Source organism: Xyrauchen texanus, chromosome 7 (genome assembly GCF_025860055.1).
Source record: "Xyrauchen texanus isolate HMW12.3.18 chromosome 7, RBS_HiC_50CHRs, whole genome shotgun sequence".
NCBI classification, from domain to species: domain Eukaryota; kingdom Metazoa; phylum Chordata; class Actinopteri; order Cypriniformes; family Catostomidae; genus Xyrauchen; species Xyrauchen texanus.
In genome coordinates, this window is record NC_068282.1 from 7465509 (window position 1) to 7491613 (window position 26105).

The 26105-nt window shown below is 35.2% G+C and overlaps 1 protein-coding gene across 2 annotated transcripts in view; it reads left to right on the forward strand.

The window, feature by feature from the left end:
- gnas (GNAS complex locus) overlaps positions 1 to 25794 on the forward strand; it is a 58721-nt gene extending 32927 nt beyond the window's left edge. For both annotated transcript variants that reach the window (XM_052130986.1, XM_052130987.1), the window contains 7 exons: positions 20867 to 20921; positions 22748 to 22821; positions 23753 to 23811; positions 24135 to 24255; positions 24359 to 24489; positions 24660 to 24727; positions 25520 to 25794. In XM_052130986.1, the coding sequence (XP_051986946.1) occupies positions 20867 to 20921; positions 22748 to 22821; positions 23753 to 23811; positions 24135 to 24255; positions 24359 to 24489; positions 24660 to 24727; positions 25520 to 25666 (655 nt within the window). In that variant the 3' untranslated portion in view covers positions 25667 to 25794. The remainder of the gene's footprint in view (positions 1 to 20866; positions 20922 to 22747; positions 22822 to 23752; positions 23812 to 24134; positions 24256 to 24358; positions 24490 to 24659; positions 24728 to 25519) is intronic.
- Positions 25795 to 26105: the final 311 nt, after the last annotated feature.

Genomic DNA, 26105 nt, shown 5'->3' on the forward strand with positions numbered 1-26105 from the left:
TAAAAACAGCCATTTGTGCTCCTTAATGTTTCAGTTAAAGAGCCAGTGGCTCCTACGTCATTTTTTTTTAGTCTGTTGCCCTGAGATGAGGGCAAAAGTGATGGAAAGGTGTGTTGATAAAGACTTAATGATCAGAATGATTGAAAGGTTTCCTGCTTTGCCGTGCGTATGCATGTACATTTGCATGTGTCCTCTTCCACAGCCACTGGTAGTTGTTGGGGATCAGACACTTGGCTGAGCCGTTTAGACCGGAAGTGGCCCCCCCCACTCCTCCATTCTGCATGCTTATGTAAACGTAGAGCGAAGAAAGCGAGAGAGAGCTATTTTTAACTTGCTGGTTCACTCACTCGCAGCAGAAGGAGACAGTTTGAGAAAGAGGGAATCAGCAAATATTGCAAATAATTAATCTCTCCAATGAAGGACAATAATTACCTTGAAATAATGACTGGCTACTTGTGAGTGTTTGGAAGGGAACTCCAACCTGCCCAATAACTGAAGAGAGGCAGAAGAAAAGGACGCTGTTGTTTTAAGATCGCATACGCACATACACTGGTTCAACAAGAGATGCTTGCTCGTCCCATTACGAGCTCATTTTCAAGGCTCTTCCTGTCACATGGCCAGGTGTCCATATTGAACGTGTGCGTGTGTGCATGCATTCGTGTTTTCATTCATCTTTGTTTCTTTGTAGAAAGCCGCAGCAGGGCTCAACGTTATCATTGATGCAGAGACAAACAATGTGGCTACGCAAAGCAAGAAAAGAATTCTGTCATATCGCTTTTTGTTTTTGTTCATCTCTTAACTTCTTTTCTCTCTAGTCCTTCCTGCCTCTGCTTGTAGTGTCACTGCAGTGATAGAAAATGGCTGAGATGGTCATAATGCAAAGAACGAAAGAAAGAAGAATGAGCAATAGACTAAATGCATTGGGTTTATGTTGTTTTCTGAGAAAATGGACAATGTTTTCTGAGTCTTTATATTTTTGTAAACCAGAGTAACATTGCATTCTTTTGTGTTTACGTTCTTTAAACACAAATTCAGTGCATAGAGAAAAATGAAGAAATGTTTCATTAGGATTAAGATGTTTTCAGAGAAAGTATCTGTGTGTGTGATAATGGAAAAATTGACAATATATTCTTTAAGCTTTCTGTATTTTAAAAAAACCATAGAAACATGAAACAATAATGCAATAATGCTGATTTTCATTCTACAACTTTTTTTTTTATCTCATGACTAGTTCTTCCTTAACTAGTAGCATCACTTCAGTAGTCATAACGTAAAGAACGAAGGGAAAAAAAAAGAAACATTTCATTAGGATTATGCAGTTTACAGAGAAAGCGAGTGCGTGTGTTTGATACCAAAATAGTTTATAATAATATAATATTTATTTAAAATATTTATTTTTTCATAAACCAGAGTAACATTATGTTTGTTCACATCTCAAAGTTTTTTTTTATTGTGCCGTTTTCATAGAAATATGTCTGCATTTTCATAAACCAGAGAAATTTTGCTTTTCTTCTTTTTCACGTTTTGTAAACATGAATCCAATGCATGTGAAAAATAGATGAGTAATACAGAATAATTTTTTTTGTTTGTTTTTGCAAATTAGACCAACGTTCTTGATTGTTTATTTTCCATAAACGTAACTCCAGTGCATTGAGAAAAAATGTAATCATTAGTTTTACTGTTTATCCAAAAAGAGTTTTTATAGTTTGTGTATCCAAAAAAACTATACAATATTTTTTTACAAACTTAAAAAAAATACAAAAAATAAAAAATAAAAAAGTTTAATTATTTTCATAGATCAGAGAAACTTTGCGTTCCTGCTCATTCATGTTTTGTAAATGTAGTGTGTGCAGAAAAAATGAAGTTTAAACTGTTTTCTTAGAAAGCATTTTATATATTTTCTACAAGCTTACTATGTTTTTGTAACCAAAGGAATTTTTAATTCCTGCTTGTTCACGCTTCGAAACTAAAACCCAATGCATGGGGAAGTAATTGTAGAAAAATGAACAATGTTCTCAACAAACATAATTTCAGCAAATCAGAAAAACCTTTCTGTGTGTTTTAGTAAACGAAATGACATTTCGAAAGAATTTACAAGCTTTTTTTCTACAAGTTTTTAAATATTTCTGTAAACCTAATAGGGCTGATAATGCCATAGACCTCTCGATTCGATATTACAACATATTTAATTGCCGATTTATATATATATATATATTGCAATTTTTAAAGTATTGCGGTTCTTTAAGTATTGCAATTTGATGTTACAAAATATTTAGCCGTTTTAACCCCTTTTTTCTTAGAAATGAAATGTTTACTGAAGAACAGTTGTCTGACATGATATTTCTTTCACTCTGCAATAAAGAATTTGCAGGTTGGGATGTTTAAAACCACAAATAAGGATATTTAAACTTATGAAGCGCATCTTATAGGTGTCACATGGAGATAATGCCTAATTATACACGAGCTCCTTAACACGACTAATCAGCTAATAGCTCAGACAACGCATTGACCTTCCGCCCTTCCGATTCGATATTACAACATATTTAGTGGCCCACGTGCTCTCACTGATGCTATATGTTCATTTTGGAACGAGGATTGACACACTTCTTATGGAGTTTTTTGTTCCTTGCCACAGTCGCTTTCAGCTTGCTCACTGGGGTTATTAATACAATTATTATTGAATTACTTATTTTTAAACACGATTAACAATCGTATTTTATCGAATTACACAATGATGATTCATTGACATTATAGACATTACAGTTTTATCGTCTGTTAATGCCGGATTTCCTGTAAAGCTGCTTTGAAACGATGTGTGTTGTGAAAGGCACTATACAAATAAAATTGACTTAATTCATAGGATGTTCTTCTCAATACTTGAATTTTTTTTTGTAAAAAGAAAGAAGAACAATCTGCATGTATATTAGGGGTGTAACGGTTAAAATTTCTCACAGTTCACAGTTTGTATCGAAGTTTTAGGGTCACTGTTTTGGTACGGTTCAGTATTTGCTTTGTTCAGAAAAATTTATATTTCTGCCATGTCCAGAGAATATTCTATTTGTTAAACATTCAACAGGTTTGCCCTTAAATAACATTCAATGTTTTTCAACAGTAACCATAGTTTAACCATGGTATTTGTAGTAAAATCATAGTAACCACAATATACACATGGTTACTGTCATGGTTAAAATATTCAAGGGTACTATATAGAAACTATGGTATTACTGTTATAAAACCATGGTTAATTGTAGGGCTGCATTATCTCCATGTGACACCTATAAGACTTTTTTTCACAAGGATTTATAGATGTTAAGCTCAGCCCTTTAACAGGGGAACTGACAGATATTCAACATGTAAATAGGCTTAATAACTATAGCTTCTTAATCACACACAACTATCAATGTAAGAAGCGAGAAAGTCTGAAACTACTTTGCATCTGTGACGTGTAATGATGTGCTGTAATGTAACTGGAGCGTTTGGTGTCACATGGCGATCCGCTTTCAATATTGCAGAATTGTTTATAAATAATGTTGATGTGCAGCATGTCATTCACGACTTCCAACTGTTTGAGCCTTTTTTTACTGCATCTATTTATTAAGGCAGTGTCTGACAGAATCTGCAGAATGACTCCTGTAAAACACTCTTCACAGCACCTCACAAATAAACCTGTGGATTATGCATAATAATGGGAATATTATCTACAGCAGAGGATTTGATGTCTGACAGTGAACAAGCGGCACTTTGTTGGCTGTAGCAGCGGTGCATTGAAGGATTAAATGTTCAAATTTAAAGAGACGCAACTTCTTGGAGAGAAATCTTGTTCACGTAGAACTTGGCATGAATATAGCTTCCTATATCTATCTATTATTGAATTGGCATATTAAGCTATATATGTACTGTATATATTTTTATTAAATTAAAAATAGGTTTTTCATCAGGGAGACTATTTAAAAATTGTTTTCAAGAATTGTTATTTATAACAAATAATTTTGTCCCCCACCCCTGAAACCAGAGATGCATGCTGTTTCTGCTCGTTCATGTTTCGTTAACATTAACCCAGGGCATCGAGGGCAAAAGGCAAGAATAAACTGTTTTCAGAGAAAGATTTTCTACGTGCCTACCACACTAATAAGTTGACTTTACTCAATTGATTGATTAAACTTGTTCCCTTAATGACGTCTCCAAACCTTATGTAATTAAGTTAACTTGATCATATACAATGAATTTAACTCATGAACTAGATGCAAGATCTGCTATTTTATAATATTGTTGTTTCTACTTAATTATTTTAATTAAATGGACTCAAATTTAGGTCATACCATAACAGATTAAATAAAGGAGATTATAAGTGTTCTAGGTCGGTCATTAAATAAACACATTTCTCCACAGAAATCCATAGACAGCTGTACTTCAGTTGCACATGCACAAGACGAACTGGATAGTGGTAACCGGGTCTAACTTGACCAAAGGGGACAAAGATCACCCTAATGGGGCATCACACAAAACAACTATTTCCCTTTGACCAAGGAAACATAATTAAATAATTCAAGCACAAGGCATTATGAGTATTCCCCTTAGCCTTACATTTGTACTAAATAGCTTGAGTTATTAACACTTATTAAGAAAAATATATTCAAGAATCATAGATATTTGAGTTATGAGCCCAAAACTTTACATTTGAAGTAATGTTTAATTACGACATCTTCATTTTTCCAGTTATGACAACATTGGGGTTTACGGTGTATGTTTTCATACCAAAGAAACATTGCGTTCCTGCTTGTTCATGTTACGTAAACCTAAATCAAATGCTTGGGGAAAAATGGCGAAAAAATGAACGATTGTTTTTTTCTACCCCAAAAAAATTTTGATTAGGGTTTTCCTGTTGAGGGTAGGGATGTACCGATAATCGTGTCCGATACGACGCTCATTTACTTGCACTCGTGCTGGTTAAAATGTTCCTATACCAAAAACCTGTACCATCTGGTGTACGTATGTAATTCAGTATTTAGTACACAAATTAAAATCATGTCATGTCCTAGTGGGATTATTTTCCAGCAAAAGCTGGTATTTTATGTGATAAATGTATAGTTTGCTTATGTGCATTGCTTTTTAAATGTGAGTGCGTTTTAATGTGTGGAACCACAAAGTGCCCATACCTTTTAGAAATCCCTAGCTTATACACAGAAAACACCATCATGGGCATTGCGTGCCTTGTTTGTAGCGGATGACAGCAGGCAGAGCACTAATTTACTTTATAGCGTAAGGCACAAATTTATTTATTTAAATAGCAGCGTTTTGCAATTTAATGATCACTGAGTACCACATAGTGACCGGCTTTTTCAGAGTGGGAAGCTACCGTCATAATGTCAATAGACTTTTTTCACGGACCGTGATAATGCGTTTGCGCCTTTTTTATCAGCGTAAATCTCGTATTTTTTTTTATTTTATACATTTTTTAAATATTAAGTGTAAATTAAAAGAATTATGCTTTGTGTTATATTACCCTGGAATTAGTTAAAAAAAAAAAATTACCACAGCTGTGAAGGGTTTTCGATTACAGCTGCTTAGAGAGTGACAGTAAATTTGGCATCTTCTCCCATTTTAGTCTTAATCCACTGTTTTAATTTTTTTTTCCTCCTCTGAAAGTCATTCAAACGGAAGAGTGGATTTTTTTTTCTTTTGGTCTTGGAGCAAATTAATACGTGAAAATAATATTTGCTGTAATCTCCCATTCACCGCTGTCAAAGTTTACCCTGCAAACGCTTACTTCAGCATTCCAAAACCCGGAGTGTGGAAAAAGGTCTAAGAGAGCTCCTTGGTCATAGCAACACAGAAACACTTCAAAATAAAAGCTAAAAAATGTAAATACAAAAAATAAAAAATGTGACCCAACTACATCACTACAAGATAGTTCTATAATATTCACTGTTGTATTACTACTACTACCATTATTAATAATAATAATAATAAATCAATAGTTATTTTATTTAAGCAACATCTGTGATGCTCCGTTATACAGCGCTTTGTTTGACAAAAATAACTCCAATGTTGTATTTTGGATTGTGCTGTGAGGTTTTGAAAAAAAGCACTTTTGATGAAAATAATACAATAAATTAAAAAAATAGTATTTTTCCATTTGATTAAAGTTTTAATGCATTTATTTATTTAAAAACCAGTTAGATGAAAACATTTTAATAAACTAGATTTCAGGTATTGCTACTTCTACACTTACTCAAATATAAATGGCATCAGGACATACCTAGTTGTCAGAGAAAATGTGTGTAATATCGATAAAATGTAGAATATTTTCTAAACCAGAGAAACGTTGCGTTCCTGCTCATTCATTTTTCATAAACATAACTCCAATGTGTGGAGGAGAAAAAAGGAAGAATAAACATTGGAAGAATATTAGATCTGAAAAATTGACAATTGTTGTACAAAGTTTATTTTCGTAAATCAAACAAATGTTCTTTCATGTCCGTGTTTCATAAACATAAATCTAGCGCATTGAGAAAAAAAATCCTAAATCATCCTCCATGTTTCTTTCTATCCGCTCTCTTTTTCTCCCCCTCCCTCTTTTGCGAAATCAGACCTGTTTTTTCTCTCACTTTCTTTTTTTGACTGGCCCTTCTCCACCTTTCCCTCCTCTCTCTTTCTCCCTACATTCCCTTTTGTCTTTCTTTTTCTTTTTGCTCTTTCTGTGTGTCTCTCCCTCTCTCTGGCCTCTCTCCAGTCACACAAGATTTGGAGCTGATAGTCTATTTATAGCACCTGTGGTTCTGTCGCTATGACAACCGAGCTGGAGGCCAGGGCGCCAGGGAGCTATTTTTGGAGCTCCGCTGTTATGTCAGACAGAGCCTTCTCTTTTCTTTCTCTTCCATCGTTCCTCGCTCCGTCTTTCTGCTGCTCCCTTACTCTGGCATTGCAAACTTGGAGAAGTGTGCGTGCATGAAAAGGCTTGCGACTAAAATTGTAAAATGATCATATTTGCAGAGATGTAGCTAGCTTTTTTGCAAGTATGCTGCACTTCAAATCAGACATATCAGATATCGTAGGAAGTTTTTGATGCACCACATTTTAATTACATTTATTCTTTTACTGGAGAAAATAAAAGCAGTTGCAATCAATGCAAAAAAAAAACAAATTCAACAATGGACCTTGTTCACAGTAGTCATATTTGATTTTTGATGTGAATGAAAACAAGGCTGTGAGGGATAGACTTACAGTCGCTTCAATGCCACGCACTATATAAAGATGTATAAAGGTCATAGATAACATCTAATTTTCACAACATGTGCTTTCAGGAGTTTACTGAACTTTTGGAAAGATGCTTTTTTCATTGTTTTGTCTGCAGAATGATTTAAAACACTTTAATCCTACAGTACAACCCATTGAAGTGATATCATGCCAGTCAAAAATCGAATATGGTGCTTCTCTGAATAAGGACTATAACCATTTGTTGTTGAATGCGACTGTTTCTAATAAAGGCTTGCTGTTAGATCTTTGTACCGTACCATGCCACGCACGCACACACACACACACACACACACACACACACAACCCACTCTGAGCCTAAAGTGTGTTAGCCATTTTGGCCACCGAAGCTGCCTAATCCACACTCTTAATACCCTACTGTTAACTAGATGAGCTGTACCGTTAACCAGATTAGTAAGCGATGAGGATATGATCAGCTTTACCATGCTAATTCACCATCGGCAAGCATCTCCCTCTGTTTTACATGCACAGATTTTTCTCTTTGTATTTTCTTCTTGGCTTATTTAATTAGAAACAGTAACTTATAGTTTGTTTTACATTTTAATTTACATATTTAGGTCTTTATTATAAATAATGAATAATATATAAATCAATATAATGCTACATGCTGTGATTCATTAGTAAATAAAATGTATGTATACAGTATAATTTTATACAAAATCGAATTTAAACCTATAAATAATTTTGGGATTTTGAAAATTTGGAAATGAGGTGAGTGTGATGTAAAATGAATATGAAAAATTTAAGATTCCACACATGCTGTGATTCACAGGAGTGCATCCTGAATATTTGAATTTGTTGCATTAAAGCAACAAAGGGACCAATCAAATTCTAAAAATTCAAGTGTATTTTTTTGTATTCAAATTTTCAGTTATTGTTATGCTGATTATACAATTTGTAATGGAAAAAAACTAGACTGATAATAATGCAAAAAAAATTATAATATTTTGACTCGTTTATTTTTGCTTTTTAAGTTTTAATAATAGTAGCAGGAAATGTTTAAAAAACTATTTGGATACTCCAAACTTTTGCAGAATAGTATAAATCATAGTAGCATTTAATGAAGGAAAGAGGTTAACTTAAAACAGTATTTAAAGTTATTTTTGCTTGTATTGCTTCTACCTAACACATGCTTCCAGAAATGATTGTTAGATGTTTATAATTTCCAGGAATGTTTTCTTGGTTTTGTTGTTTATTTAAAGGACTGGTTGTCATCTTTCTGGTGCCGATCTAGATCATTGTTTGCACTATGGCCACTTAACACAGGAATGGCGAAATATAATATTTTGGACATTTCCTATGAATTAATGAATAGATTTACCCAGAACAGCTGTTTGGCTCAAACACACAATCAGAGTTGTAAATTCCACTGACTTCTGTTCAGTTCACAACGCATTTAAAAGCCAATCAGATACGGACAATCAAACTAGTATCACCACAGTAGCAGCATGATTTTGACTTTAATGTAAAAAATGAAGTTACATAAACTTTTTATTTTGTATTTATTTTATTTTTTTTAAACCAATGATTTGTAAATTGAATTGTTCATTGAGTCTGTCTGAATGTCAGAAACTGGGACATTATTTCACATAAATGGTTAGAATAAGGGATACTGTAATTTGTTCCATTAAGTTAAGTTATTCCATGTATAGTTCAAAGTGATCAGCAGCTACAATATACATTGATTTCTTTTGATATTTTTGGCATTTAAATACAAATTTAGGGTTGTGTTTGAGAGTATTAATATTTAAAAAATGTAATTGACAAAAAGCTGTTCCAAGCTGAGACATATGACAGTGGTAACATTTGCGTTTTAATATACGTTATTTTTCAGTTCTCTTTAATTAGAGAAAAGAACAAACAATGCAGTAGCTATGGGTTAGGGCTATACAATTAACAAAACTGCGAAATTAACTTGTGTGATTATTAAACCGCAAAGGGCTGCGATTTAAATAAATAGTGTGCGCATTCTGCTTGCTTCAAAGTTTCAGTCCGGTGCCCTTTCCTGTCTATACTTTGTTAGTGCATTACACATTCTAAGAGCACACGTGCTTATTGGTTACAGCACTTCTCTGCACTCGCTACAACGCCTCGTGTTGAGAGTAAAATATGTGCTTTTTAACAGGACTCAAGTGTGAACCCTTAATGTGTAGCCTAAGTCTTTTTTATTGGCAGTAGAAAATGGCATATATATATACACACACACACACACACACACACACACACACCATATTATGGGTGTAATCTAGTAAAATGCAGTACTTCAGATAATAATTAAACTGTTATATCCATCTAAAACTTAGCAAAATCAGATTTAGTGTATTCGTAAATGTTATTATTATTTAAATATTTCCAACCTATATGACACTTAAACATTTTTTTTATTAATTCTTAATATGCTATATATGTGCACACACACAAACACTTCTGGTCAAAAGTTTTGAAACACTTGACTGAAATGTTTCTCACAATCTTACAAATCTTTTGATCTGAAGGCATATTCTTAAATGTTCAAAATTAGTTTTGTAGACAAAAAAATAATTATGCCATGTTAATTTAGTTCATTATAAAACTAAAATGTAATAAAAAGAAAAAAGTTTTTACTTGGACCAAATAATAAAGAAAAGAAGCCCAACATAGATGGGAACTCCTTCAATACTGTTTAAACGGCATCCCAGGGTGAAGTCTCAAGAAGTTGGTTGAGAAAATGTCAAGAGTACATGTCTGCAAATTATAGACAAAGGGTGAATACTTTGAAGATGCTAAAATATAACACAGTTTTGATTTATTTTGGATTTTGTTTAGTCACAACATAATTCCTATAGTTCCATTTATGTTATTCCATAGTTTTGATGACTTACAATTATTCTAAATTTGAAAAAGAAAAAAAAATATTGGCACCCTTGGTAAGTATGAGCAAAGAAGGCTGTAAAAAAAAAATCTACGTAGTTTATCCTTTTGATCTTTCATTAAAAATAAATCCCAAAAATCTAACCTTTTAATTGAAGTAAAACAATTGAAACAGGGAAATATCTCATTATTAATATTTTTCTCAAATGCATTGGCCATAATTATTGGCACCCTTTTATTCAATACTTTTTGCAAACTCTCTTTGCTAAGATAACCGCTCTTGAGTCTTCTCTTATAATGCCTAATGAGGTTGGAGAACACCTGGCAAGGGATCTGAGACCGTTCCTCCATACAGAATATCTCCAGATCCTTCAAATTCAGAGGTCCATGTTGGTGGACTCTCCTCTTCAGTTCACCCCACAAATGTTCTATGGGGTTCAGGTCAGGGGACTAGGGATGGCCATGGCAGAACCTTGATTTTGTGGTCTGTGAACCACTCTTGTGTTGATTTTGATGTTTGTTTTGGATTATTGTCCTGCTGGATGATCCAGTCAGGGCCATTTGTAAGCTTTCTGGCAGAGGCAGCCAGGTTTTGATTTTTAGTCTGTTGGTATTTGATAGAGTCCATGATGCGATGTATCTGAACAAGATGTCCAGGACCTCTGGCATAAAAAGATCCATCACCATATTTAACTGTGGGCATTGGGTACTACTTGTTTGCTGCCAAAAAGCACTTTTTTGTTTCATCTGACCATAGAACCTGGTCGCATTAAGTTCCATTTAGTGTTTGGCAAACTGAAAATGCTTGAGTTTGTTGTTTGATGAGAGCAGAGGCTTTTTTACCTGAAACCCTCCCAAACAACTTGTGGTGATGTAGGTGATGTCTGACAACTTGTGGTGACAACTTGTGGTGATGCAATGACAGCTTTGCAGATCCTTGGCATTTTAGCTGTCCGATTGTCCAGGTGATATTTCACCCAACACTTCCTGTAGCACTTGCCATATATGTCTTGCCTGGCACTTTGCACGCACCTTACAGTCTAGCTGATACAAAAAAGCTCAATGGGTTTAAGATCCATAACACTCTTTTCCAGTTATCTGTTGTCTAATGTCTGTGTTTGTTTGCCCACTCTAACCTTTTCTTTTTGTTTTTCTGTTTCAAAAGTGGCTTTCTTTGCAATTCTGCCATTAGGCCTGCACCCCTGTGTCTTCTCTTTACTGTTTTTTTATGAAACTGGTGTTGAGTGGGTAGGATTCATTGAAGCTGTCAGCTGAGGACATGTGAGGTGTCTTTCTCAAACTAGAGACTCTGATTTGCTTATCCTCTTGTTTAGTTGTACATCTGGCCTTCCACATCTCATTCTGTCCTTGTTAGAGCCTGTTGTCCTTTGTCTTTGAAGACTGAAGACTTTACAATTTGTATAGCCTTCATTTTTAAAAACAACGATTGACTGACGAGTTTCTAAAGATAGCCGTTTCCTTTTTGCCATTTGTGACCTAATATTGACCGTAAGACATGCCAGTCTATTGCATACTGTGGCAAAAACAAACACAAAGACTATGTTAAGCTTCATTTAACTAACCAAATAGCTTACAACTGTGTTTGATATAATGGCAAGTGATTTGTTTGTACAAAATTAGCAATTTAGCATGATTACTCAAGGATAAGGTGTTGGAGTGATGGCTGCTGGAAATGGGGCCTGTCTAGATTTTATCAAAAATGACTTTTTTTTTTTTTTTTCAAATAGTGATGGTGCTGTTTTTTTTTACGTCAGTTATGTCCCGAGTCTTGACTATACATTGTGATCAGTTGAATGCCACTTTGGTGAATTAAAGTACCAATTTCCTTTTTGAAACAGCAAAATCTGTACATTATTCCAAACTTGTGTGTGTGTACAGACCATCCATTTACTGCGTTTTTAAAATTATTATTGAATTTGCTGTCTAATCATATATGAAATGTAAACTAAGAAGAGCTCAGACAAACTGACGTATACATGTTAAAGGAATAGTTAACAAAAACATTTACTTGCATCTCACGCCATTTACTCGCATATATCTTGTGTTATTTTTAAGACTCTAAACATCTATTTCACACTTTTAAACTTGTTTTCAAACCCGTGCCTCACAATTGATCCGAACTAGAATGCACATCACAGTTTTTGAGATTATGCAACAAGTGACTAGGGTTGCAACGGTATGAGATTTTCACGGTACGATAACAGACTCAGAAAATTTCACGGCATACAGCATTACATAATTACTATGACCAGTCCTTAACCCCCCCCTATTATGTTTGAGCAAACAATTATTATTGAAACTTGAAACCATTTTTTTATATAGAAGTATATGTAATAAGAAGTCTCACTTTTGAAAATAAATAAGAAAGTTAACAGAACTATAATAATAAACCAAATTATAAACATGATAAAAAATAGCATGTAACTATAACATGTTATATAACTAAAGCGTGTTAGTTTATATGTTAGCATAGCATGTTAAATTAACAACAAAGTGAAAAATAACATCAGCTGTGATTAGCTTTTAAAGTAATGTCCTATGATTATTAACAGTTAGCATATACTGTAGGTGCGTGACAGCGCAGCCAGACTGCTCCTGTCTGTACCTTTTAACTCGGTGGTTCTCAACTGGTTTTGTTTCAGGACCAGATTTTACATTGGATATCAAGTGGTGACCCACCATATATTAAACATAACCTGTATTTATTGTATCCTGGGTCGCATTTCCTTTTATGTTGCACAGTTTTGTTCATGGTTTTCAAGTACAAGGACATGCATCAAGTGTCGTTGTTGTTGATGTCAGGAAGTTTTCTCTCCAATTTTAAAAACTGTAGAGCAAATTTACTAATATGAGCCCATTATTATCCTGTTTGTTTCTAATTTCAAACAGAACATCTATATTACACAGGAGGAAAGGCTCCTCATGGTTAGTTCAGTGTAGCTAGTCTTAATAGTAACAATAATAACAAATTATAATATTTATAATACAATAAATCCTAGCTGAAACACATCTTGAAAAATGCCACTGTTGATATAAAATAAGGTCTAATAGATTCTACCTTTTAGGTTATTTCATATGAAACTATAACATTTTGTAAATATATAAGTTACTTTTGCTAATGTAAAATCGTGAAACTATTTTGTAAAGGGGATGATTAAAAAAAAAAATAAACGTTAGCGTATAACACAGTGTTGCTCTTTTCCTCCTCAGTGCTGTTTGGCATGTCAGGACTGCCTACTGTTTGAGAGGTTTGACTTGACTTCCTCCGTAACGCTTTAAACTAGAAAAGTCTCAATAGAATTGAAATTGGTCACATCAGTTTTGAGGTCTGCGCTCTGCAATATCGAGGGATGTCTACTTGTTGCAAACGCTTGCCAGAAAACGGAGTATGTCATGATCGCGAGCTCCGTTACACTCATGCGAAAGGGCAGATGAGATGCCTTTTAGATGATTGTGAGATTATCATTAAATCTGCCTCGGTAGTCCGGCGGCTGCCGAAATATGACCATGGCATTGTTCTTTCCCTGCTGTCCATGACCCAGTCCGAATAGACCTGCTACCCACCAGTTGAGAAACACTGCTTTAACTCACACACACACACACACACACACTCTTATGTCAGACCCCCTCACCTCGCTTCTCTGACATTTTCTCTGCTGTGTGTGTGTGTGAGACGCAATTTGATGAGTCTGACAGGTAGACAAGGAGGAAAGGAGATGAGCATGTGCAGGTGAGATTCTCCGTCCGGTTGCATTTTTTTAATCATTACCGTAGATAAGCAGATGTACATGGTATGATGACCATACATTTTCATACTGTGGTTTACCATATACCACTGCAACATTACTATTGACCGAGATCGACACACAACTAGAATTTAGTGTTCTTGAGCTTCCTGCTGTGAGGGCATTCAAATTCTTGAATTCCACTTGAGATGAGTCTGTATTTAGAATGCAGGCCAAAATATACTCCATTGCAGCTATAGTTGTCTCCTCTGCTTGGCTTTACGACAATGAAGACTGTATGCATTCTCAGAGGGGCTTTAGTTGTATTATGTCTAAACAGCGGGGCTGGGATATTGTTGGAAATGCACTATTAATAGGAAGAAAGGCAATAATTGAGATATGGTGTTAGACAGCGGCTGTGGTCAGAACACAACTGGCTGTTCAAACCCCCTTCCTGTCTGCTTCCTGTTTGTCCGTCTGCATTATTTTGTCCTGTATGTCTCTCTCTTAATGTCTCTGTTTATGCTAGGGATGCATCATGCTGGTCAGGTATTCTGCTAGTTGTCCAACAAACAACTAATCAGTTAGTGCACTAATTTTGATATTTTTCTTATATTTTAATTTCAATATTTTTAGCAGTGATAAAACCCGCTAGAACCGTCTAGGAAAAGTTGCCTCATTTCAATTACATTGGTGACAGACGGATGTCTTCATCTGATGCATCGCGTCTTGTGACAAGCATTGCATTTGCACCTCAGCCTGTCAATGTAAAACATCAAGTCCAACTTTTAAAAAATGTGTCTTGAGACCTCTGCGTTCTGTTCCATTATGTTGCACTTAGTTTAGCTATTTTTTGAACAAGAATACGTTTTATGTAAATGCCGTTTAAAGGTCAAAACATACTCCACGAAAGTGCATGAATGCAGATGCTTCTAGCTACGCTAGCTGGATTATGTGCATTGTTGCATTCCAAAATGTGTCGGACAGCATTTCATAACACAACGCAAGTACATGGTGCATTCAAGTCAACTACTGTCATGGTGGAGCATCAGTTTGAAGCGAATATTGCTGAGCAACTCTATATTTATAGCAACTTAACTGAATAATAACTCGTCCTTTTCAATGATAGACTTTTGAAGGTAACTTTATCACCCCCTTGAGTACTTGCCGCCACAGTAACGCAAGAACGCACGTTAGGCATGTACAACTAGGCCGCACATTGACAATTCGTTAGCCAAGCATTGGCATTTGTGTACTTGCTTTGAAATAGTTTGTTTCTGGCCTAAGAAATGCATTAGGTGGCCTGAAACCAGCTTTGTTATACAGGGCTTCCTTAACTCTGATTATTTGTCTAATTGATTTGGAAAAATATGTAGTTTGCGCATCCCTAGTTTATGCTTCATCTTCCATGTGAAGTGCCATTACACTTTCATTTTGTATGGACTGCCGTGGGTTTAGTGTGCACACATACATGCATGCACATACACACATTAGTGCAGTTTCAGGCCCATGCCGCTGTGTGTGGCACCTTCAGCCTTGCTGTCACATTTTAACCCTGTATGTCACATTCCAATTGGGCTTGGGGTGGAAGGGAGGGAGGGGGTTACAGCCTTATCCTGCCTTCTGATTTCGCCCGCTTTGTCTCTGATTCCCACTCAGGTTATTTGATATGGTGTTACACTTTTACAGGGATGGGAAGTGTAAGGATTTAAAGGGATAGTTCACCCAAAAATAAAAATTCTGTCATTTACTCACTTTCATATCATTCCAAACCTGTATGACATACTTTCATCATTCAGAAGTTTAATGAAAATAAATAATTGAATAAATAAAAAATATCCTGTCCACTCATTAGCATATTATGAAATTGGACATGAGGACATAAATGTATATTGAAGCCATTTGATAGCTTTGTGTGAGGAACAGTCCAAAATGAAAGTAATTATTCAATGAAAATCATTATATGAAATTTGTTATATTTAATAAGATATATTCAGCATCGGCTTTGTTTGTTGTTACATGCAACAAGCCAGTATAATGTAATAGAAGGCTATATTGTCTATTCATGCCAATACTATTTATTTTGCCATATCGCTGTAGAACAATCCCATGATCAAGTTGGTTTCCCTACACTCTCAAATGACTCTCCTAACCCATACATGTATATATCTGAGAATTTTGCAATAAACTTAAAATATATTACTTCTATGCTTATTATCAGCTACTTCAAATCAATAGTTTTAGATTACATCATTCACAATGCTTCATGGGATTGTTGTTCTTCCCGGATGAAAGACATTAAGTACACAGTCTTGTACCTTCAGTTTTCAAATGCTTTTTGGCTTCCAAGTTAAGTTAGCAATGAGCCTCAGAGCTGATTGGTTTGATTCATGGCTTAGAACTTTTATAAAGAATTTTATGAAGACTCCAATGAAATCCCTATTAAAAAAAAAAAAAAAAGAGAGAAAAATACTTCCAGAACCAAAATGGCTAAAATAAAATTTTACAAGCACTGTTGTATTTTATTAGGGGGAGGGACATTCTCATTCTAGAAATCAGTTGAATGGACAAAAGTGCAGGATGAGTCATCAATATTTTTAATACATTTTTCTGGAAGAGAAATTATGTCAATTTAAAATGTGTATGTCTGTCAGTTAAGGTGCAATTCATTTTTTCCTCATTTAAAAATGGTTACTTCAAAAGTAGTAGTCATATTTAAACACATGTATATTATTATTAGCACTCACATAAGATGTAGATGAAAACCCCAGTCATATCAGTAACTTTATAAAAGCGGTTTTATTCTACATGGAGAGATCCCCTCATGGGGGAAGAATAACATGATCAGCTGAATACTACTTGCTTAATCTTAGTAACTGTTCTGCTTTTGGACACTTTGACTCGTGAATTAAATTCATGACTAACTGTGAAGAGTCAATTTCTACAGTGACATCAGTAACTGAAAATTATTGCGTTTGAATGATGCTGGATCCACACCGTTCCGTGTCCGTGTTAATCCAAGATGTAAACACAGAAAATACTGAGTGCCCCTTTCAGTTTGTAAACATTTTAGCATACATCAGCATACACACTGGTGGCCAGATGTTTCGAATAATGTACAGATTTTGCTCCAGGGCTCGACATTAAGGCTTGTCCGCTTGTCCGGGACAAGTGGATTTTTTTGTAGGACAAGTAGAAGAGAAAATTAGTTGTCCGACCGGACAAGTTAAATTTCAAACAAAATAAAATGCCATGTTACTTCACGTTATGTGCCACTCATTACGTCTATTTTACAGATTTAATTTAATCGATTTGAAACTAACAAATTTTTTAATAAACACAAGATTTTGACGCATATCCAAAGGTTTGTACGGAGTGTGGAGCGCGCACTGCATGGAACAGAGGCGCGGGCGCGAACACTTGCGTTTTCCTATCAACAGTGGAAACAACTTAAATACTCTATCATTTCTGGTCATACTGAAAATAATAATACATAATTTGCAACTACTTTTATTTGTGTAAACTCACAATAACAAGAAAACGTGCTTTTGCAAAATAAAATAAAACAATCAGGCGCGCTTTCATGGTCTCCGTGAACTGAAACTGAACTGAAACAAAATATAGTCTATGTAACGTTGGGCTAAAGCTTGAAATGTCCACTTTTAAAGAACCAATTCAAATCGAAAGAAAATAGCCTAACGTTACCGTCTGATTATGCAATCCATATGAATTTCTCTCTAAAGGCGATCCGCTTTACATCGGAGATGGAGGTATATTTCCAGCAAACACTGATTTAGAAAACATTAAAATGCCTCGTTATTTTTTCAGGTTATAAACAGACTGTTTATAAATCACCTATAGCCTAAATTACCTCTCTGTATATGGTTCGAGAGTATGGCTCTTCTCATTCAGCACTGCGGAAAAATATCATTACCGGGTTTGGCCAATTCTCGCGGTTTTTGACGAGGTTTTGGGCTGGAAAACCTTGCTGGCAGCAGTGGTGGAGAGTTATGTTTCTTCAGGCTCCGCAGCCCGGCCAAGCGCCAGGAAAAGCTCCAAAAACAAGAAGTCACCTTAAACCAACAACATACGAATTAAAACAAAATTTAACCAAATGGAAAGATGAATTCGACTGGGTTATTTATTTACACCAAGAGTCACCACTACCTCTGGTGATACACTGCACACCAGCGTGCAAAGTATTACTTTGTATTATGGAGTCTGGAGATCCTTATTTCTTGTTGAAGGGGAACTCTATTCTTGGGACACGTTCCTTTCTACTGTTTCAACTGAATTGTATTAATATTGATAGTGTTTGGGTGCTTTCAATGGTTTGTTCGAATTCTGCATTAGCAAAACACAAAAAAATAAATGAAATTATAAATCTTTTCCCGGGCAAGTGACTTTTGTGCAAGGACAAGTGAAACATAAATTTACTTGTCCGAAGGACAAGTGCCTCAAAAAGTTAATGTCAAGCCCTGTGCTCTTATGGAAAGAAATTGGTACTTTTATTCACCAGCGTGGCATTCAACTGATCACAATGTATAGTCTGGACATTAATAATGTGAAAAACTTAAACTACAAAGATTTCTCATCAAAAAAATCCTCCACGTGCAGCAATGATAACTTTGCAGATCCTTCGCATTCTAGCTGTCAGTTTGTCCAGATACACAAGTGACATTTCACCCCACGGTTCCTGTAGCTCTTGTCGGGCACTTCTCATGCACCTTACAGTCTAGCTGATTCCACAAAAGCTCAGTGGGGTTAAGATCCATAACACTCTTTTCCAATTATCTGTCTGTGTTTCTTTGCCCACTGTAACCTTTTTCTTTTAGTTTTTCTGTTTCAAAAGTGGCTTTTTCTTTGCAATTCTTCAAATAAGGTCTGCACCCCTGATTCTTCTCTTTACTGTTGTACATGAAACTGGTGTTGAGCGGGTAGAATTCAATGACGCTGTCAGCTGAGGACATGTGAGGTGTCTATTTCTCAAACTAGAGACTCTGATGTACTTATCCTCTTGTTTAGTTGTACTTATGGCCTTCCACATCACTTTCTGTCCTTGTTAGAGCCAGTTGCTCTTTGTCTTTGAAGACTATAGTGTACACCTTTGTATGAAATCTTCAGTTTTTTTGCAATTTCAAGCATTGAATAGCCTTCATTCCTCAAAACAATGATTGACTGATGAGTTTCTAGAGAAAGATGTTTCTTTTTTGCCATTTTTGACCAAATATTTGACCTTAAGATATGCCAGTCTATTGCATACTGTGACAACTCAAAATCAAACACAAAGACTTATGTTAAGCTTCATTTAACAAACAAAATAGCTTTCAACTGTATTTGATATAATGGCAAGTGAATTGTCTAGTACCAAATTAGCAATTTGACATGATTGCTCTAGGATAAGTTGTTTGAGTGATGGCTGCTGAAAATGGTGCCTGTATAAATTGGATAAAAAATTACTTTTTTCACATAGTGATGTTGCTGTTTTTTTTAAATCAGTAATGTCCTGGTTATACTTTGTGATCAGTTGAATGACGCTTTGTGGAATAAAAGAACCAATTTCCTTCCAAAACAGCAAAATCTGTACATTATTCCAAACATTTGGCTGCCAGTTTAGATGTCTTCAAAGCAAATAGACATGGACTGAAAGTCACATAACTTTAATTTTTATTTCACGCAGTGCTAACAAATTGTTTAGTTCTGTACACACTATGCATATTGAATGTAAATTATGTGGTCACTACGTGAATCTTTCCAAAGTGCATTCAGTTCTAGATTGCGGTTGTCAATCTCATAAATAACGTAATTCTGTGTTTACAGAACAGAATTAAGCACTCAAAAGTGGAGTGACGATCATATTTATCTGCAGTGTGTATGTGGCCTTTTAGATCCTAGCTGTATGCACAAAGAGCCAGGATCTGAGTTTGAGCCGTCCCACCATCTTGTTCCTCCAGCGCGTTTTCAACCGTTTCGACTAAGACAGTGATTCTTGATCACCCCCCTCCCACCCTCTGTTTTGCCCTCTCTTCCCCTCTCTGATTCCTCCCACTAGAGCATATCCATTGACTAGAGCAGAGTCTGACTGAGCACACTGATCACTATGACTCAGAACCCTGCCTGCTTTGATCTCTGACACAAACATGCGCCACCTGCTGGCTGATACCACAGCTGCACCTCATGTCAGCTGCCTTTTTTTGTTTTTTTTTGGTGCTTCCTCATGGATTAAGCATGGTTAAAGGAATACTGTATTCTGAGTTCAATAGAAGTTATGCTCAATCAACATTTTGCCACAATTGCTGTTGATAACCACAAAAATAATTTCAACTCATCCCTTCTTTTCTTTAAAAAAAAAGTTAAACTTGATGTTACTAAGAGGCACTTCCAATGGAAGTGAATGGGGCTGGTTTTTGGAGGGTTTAAAGGCAGGAATGTGAAGCTAATATTTTATTAAAAGCACTTGCATTAATTCTTCTGTTAACTTATTTTATTTGAGCTGTAAAGTTGTTTAAATTGTAATTTTTACAGCCATTTTAGTTTTTTTTTTAGGGATTGTTGATATTACATTGTGATGGCAACAAAGTTGTAAAATTGGGTGTAACATTACACAGAAGTTTTTTAATGTGTTTTATGTTAACACACATTGTTTATGTCTAGTGTCTATACTTGTGAAACGGTGAGTATTTTAACATTTACAGATTGGTCCCATTCACTTTCATTGTAAGTGCCTCACTGGAACCCAGATTTTTTTAAAAAGTTAAGAAAAGGAGGGGCAAGTCAAAAATACATTTTGTGCTAATCAATATTATGTGACAAATTCTGTCGATTGGGCTTAACTTGTAATGAGGCAAGAATATTCCTGTAATAGAATCGTTACAGTAACTGGAATCTGAATCAGAATAATGAAGTTCTTTACATTTCTCATCCCTACTTAATGCTTGTATAGAAATCCTGCAGAAATATTGCCATTTTAATGTTGTTTCTCTATTTCTTTTTAGTTTCCTGGATAGGATTGACACTGTGAAACAGAGTGATTATACTCCTACTGATCAGGTATGTGACCAGCAATCCACAAACTTTAATAGCTTTGTTTACATGCACAAATTTTCATAAATCTGAATAAATTCAATCCGATTGCAGATTCTGAATGGACATTTTATATGTACCCTAAACTTTACAATCTGATACAATTATTCATTTACATGTGCATTATATGTATTCTGAGCTAAACTTCAGTGCATGCGAAGATTGTCAGTTGTTGCGTTCTGAAGAAGTGGAGAAAGGCTGAGAAAGTGAGAATGGGACCAAAGTCGTTTTTGCTTTGTTGAGATATCTAAAAAAATATGCCAGAAAAGCTTTCATCTCATGTTACTCACTCTACTCGGCAAATGAAGAATTAGAAGCAGCGTCTAAATCTCTGTCTGACTTAACCATGTATTTACCTCATGCATATTCCTCCTCCAATTTAACCGCAGGCATCTCTGGATGCGAGTATGAAGTAAAGACAGTTAGGTGAAAGTTGTTCCTTGTTGTTCTTAAGGCAGTTTACATTTTAGATGTGTAATGGAAAAAAAAACATTTGGACTTTAAGCAATTGTTGCGGACGGGATGCTATGAAAAAAATCACTATGCAATAATGATGGTGGAAAGGAGCATTTAATCATACAAATAAATAAAGGTAGGCTATTTATAACAGCAAGAGAAGGGATGCTTTTAGTGTTAAATAACTGTCAGAAGAAGAGTTTTACTCTTGTACGATATAAATAACCTAAATCTAAAACCTAAATTTAATTATTAATAGGCTATCAATATTTTTTTAATTTGTTTTATTCAAAGCCTATAACTGTGTGTAATTTAACATAAGTTTCGAGGAGGATGTTTAAGCTACTTAATGTTTACTACCACTTTCCATCGTCTCTTGTAAAACATATTCTAACATTTACTTTCCTAATCTGTCACATGCTTTCATCACTATGGCAAAGAATAAATGCTTTAGAAATTATGGTTTCGATGTCAGGAAGTGAGTGAAGTCACATACACAATGTAACACAGAACGCCATAACCGCACCTGCTGCTTAAAGTCCCTATTAAGAATTACACAACATAATTTTTAGCTTTTTGCTGTCATGAAAGAAAATATGTGCCCTGTAGCATATTCAGTGTGAACCCACATACCCTTAATAATGCGTTTTTGTCATTGCTTTGTATAAATTAGGTTCCTGTGACTAGTATCATGTATACATTCGCACCACTGCTCTGTTCATTGGGAAAGTAGTCAGATTCCAACTAAACATTGGAATCTGATGACTACTCCAGTGCGCAGAGCAATGGTTTAAAGGAGATCTAAAATAATTCGTTTAAAAGAATTAGCTATGGTTTACATGGCTAATATATTTTTCTTTTAAACTGATTATTTTAGATCTACACCACCATTTTCAATCGGATAGAAATTTAATTAGGATCCAGCTCAGTCGTATAATTTTTGTGTTTACATGAAGGCTTTTCAATCCGATTGAGCTATCAGTCGGATTATAAATTGATTATTTTTGAAAATGAAGCTTTTGAAGCAGTTGCAGATTCAGGGTTCCCACGATCGTGAAATATATGGGATTTTATTTGATTATTTTATCAGTTCTGGAAGAGTTTCTTAAAATAATGGAAAGTCATGGAAATTTCTTGTTTTGATCAACTCTAGAATATGTAATGCTAGAAATTTCTCTAAATGAGTGCAATTGCTGTAAATCCTTATTATGGAAATGAATTGATCAAAAGGTGTGGGAACCCTGTTTATTTATGTCTTGAGAGGCATCTGACTTTAATTAAATCTTTAATTAGAAATTTCTTTCCTTATTTTGTCTTCACTGTCTTCCCACTCTCAGGACTTGCTCAGATGCAGAGTTCTAACTTCTGGAATCTTCGAGACAAGATTCCAAGTGGACAAAGTAAATTTTCAGTGAGTTCAACCAGGATTTTATAGTATTTTCTTACAGCCTTTAAAGGATTAGTTCACCCAAAAATGATAATTCTCTCATGATTTACTCACCTTTAAACCATCCCAGATGTGTATGTCTTTCCTTCTTCAGCAGAACTGAAATTAAGATTTTTATTAGCACATTTCAGCTTTGTTTGTCCATATAATGAAAGTGAATGGGTGCCATGAGGCTGCTGGCTGTTTGACGGTCCAAAAGGCATAATTAGGCAGCATAAAAGTAATCCCCATGACTCCAGTCGATCAATAAATGTCTTCTGAAGCAAATCGATAGGTTTATGTAAGAAACAAGTTGATAATTAAATGTTTTAACTATAAATCTTTACTTTCTGCCAGCACTGGTATGCTGTTTGAAATGACCTAACTTCCATCTTGCGTGAATGCTCAATCATGCTTATGTCACGTGACAACTCTGTGATGGGTCGACTGGTAGGAGGAAGCATTTTTTAAAAGTTAAAAAAGTTTTAACTATCCCTTTTTGTTTTTACATAAACCTATTGATTTGCTTCAGAAGACATTAATTGATCGACTGGAGTCGTTTGGATTACTTCTATGCTGCTTAAGTATGGCACCCATTCGCTTTCATTGTATGGATATACAGAGCTGAAATGTGCTTATAAAAATATTAATTTTGCTCTGCTGAAGAAGGAAAAACATACACTTTACGCCATCTAGGATGGCGTAAAGGTGAGGTAATTGAGAGTGGTGTAGTTGTCTAAAGCACATAACTGGTAATCTGGTAATCAGAAGGATGCTGGTTCGAGCCCCACAGCCACCACCATTGTGTCCCTGTAATAAGGGCTCTGTAAGTCGCTTTGGATAAAAGCGTCTGCCAAATGCATAAATGTAAAATGTAATTATCTTTTTTTTTTTCTTCTTCTTTTTTTTCCTCCAGTATGTTTGATGTTGGGGGACAGAGAGACGAACGCAGGAAATGGATCCAGTGTTTTAACGGTAAATGTTTTTTTTTTTTAATACTTAAAATATTAATAAGCAGTAGACCAATATACCTATATCTACACATATATAAACTATATCCACACTATATAACACAATTTAATGATTCCCAAATGACAAAACTACACAAAATTGCAGAAATTAAATTGATGCTTATTTTTACACAAGTGTTCACACAAAATTCACTAGAAGCAATGTTTGATCGATCTCAAAGTGGCCAAATATCGGACATGCAATCTATCACTACTACTTGTTGTAATTAAGCATTAATTGTTTTAATGGATTGTTTACTATGTGTAACTTATTTCTCCATGTTACAGACGTGACCGCCATCATTTTCGTGGTAGCCAGCAGCAGTTACAACATGGTGCTCAGAGAGGACAATCAGACCAACAGACTCCAGGAGGCACTTAACCTGTTCAAGAACATCTGGAATAACAGGTAACCTCTTATACCTCACACATATAAAGAAGTTATGTGTTATTGCAATGTGTCTTTTTTTATGATTATAAACATGTATTTTTTGTCTTACCTCACTTTCCAGGTGGCTTCGAACTATTTCTGTCATTCTGTTCCTAAACAAGCAAGACTTGCTGGCTGAGAAGGTTTTGGCGGGTAAATCAAAAATTGAGGATTACTTCCCAGACTTTGCACGCTACACTACACCGGATGATGGTCAGTGAGACAGAAAAACTTTCCCTGATTCATTTGTTTATGCCTTTCTTTTCGCAATATGCAGGCAACACAATCTTATTTTAACAAAAAGCTGAAACTCGCTGTAGTAAGTTTGGATATCAGATTATCAGTGCTGTTTGTTAGATTCATCTTTTTTCTCTCATTAACAGCAACACCAGAGCCAGGGGAAGATCCACGAGTTACAAGAGCAAAATATTTCATCCGAGATGAGTTCCTGGTGAGTCAAATAACTAAATTAATTGGTAACTTATCACTCAGGGTCCAAAATAACATTTTTGCCACACCTGTCAATAGTGGTAAATTTAACAGCCAATGTTATTTTAACCGCTATGTTACTGTATTTTGCATTTTATAAAAACATAAAATGATATTTTTGTCCAGTATCATTTTCTCTGTAAATATTGTCTGATAAACCTCTGATGGTAGATTTTTCACTGAAACTTTAGAGTAATGCCATTTTATTTACTTACCAAAGCCAATTTACTTGCTGTTCTTAATAGGGGTTGCATGACTACTGATTTTTAATAGTCGGCTAGTCGAATCCATTGGTAGAGTCAAATTCGACTAGTCCCTACCCATTTAATTTTATTGTATACTTAAACATCAATCATTATGTTATCTCCTCATAAGCACCTTTTCATTAGAAATGTACAACAATAGGTAGGCAAATGCCAAGCTGTTATGTAGCTAAAAGTTAACGTACGTGATATTCATCTGGAAAGCACCACCTGATTGGTCAGAGTAACAAAAACCCAACCCCTAAACTCAACCAACTTTAGAGGTATAAATCGCCAAAGCCAATTTACTCACAGTTCCTGTAAAGTTACTGACCAACTTTAGTGTAATTATTAATTTACTAGCCAAAGCCAATTTTCTCGCAGTTTCTACTAAAGTTATACCGAACAACTGAGTGTTCATTTTTGGGCCTGCCATCACCCATTGCTGTATTTGTTAGACAAATCCCTTAATGAACAAACACTCAACTTTGAGCATTTTTTTTCACTTTCAGAGGATCAGTACAGCGAGTGGCGATGGTCGGCACTACTGCTACCCCCACTTCACCTGCGCCGTGGACACAGAAAACATCCGACGGGTGTTTAACGACTGCAGAGACATCATCCAACGCATGCACCTACGGCAGTATGAACTCTTGTGATCGCGACAGTGATGACGGGACGCAAACACACCACCCGAACTTTCTATAGGCCACCTGCCCTTACATCACGCCCCAATATCAAACTGATGAGTCCCCACCTCTTACACATACGCACACATGTGTATGTATGTGTATATATATATATATATGTATGTGTGTGTATATATATATATATATATATATATATATATATATATATATATAAATATATATATATATATATAAATAATGCCCACACATATGTGTGGCATTATTATTTATATATTATATGAAAATATACACACACAACACATGGCCTTTCTCCATCCTGAGTGACTAGGGGAAGGGGACGCACTGTGTTACTGATGAAAGCATGGCTGTGATATCTGGCAAAACGACTTGTTAACACAGCCAAGGACTACCAATGTTAATAAAGAGCGAAGAAAACTAAACATATGAG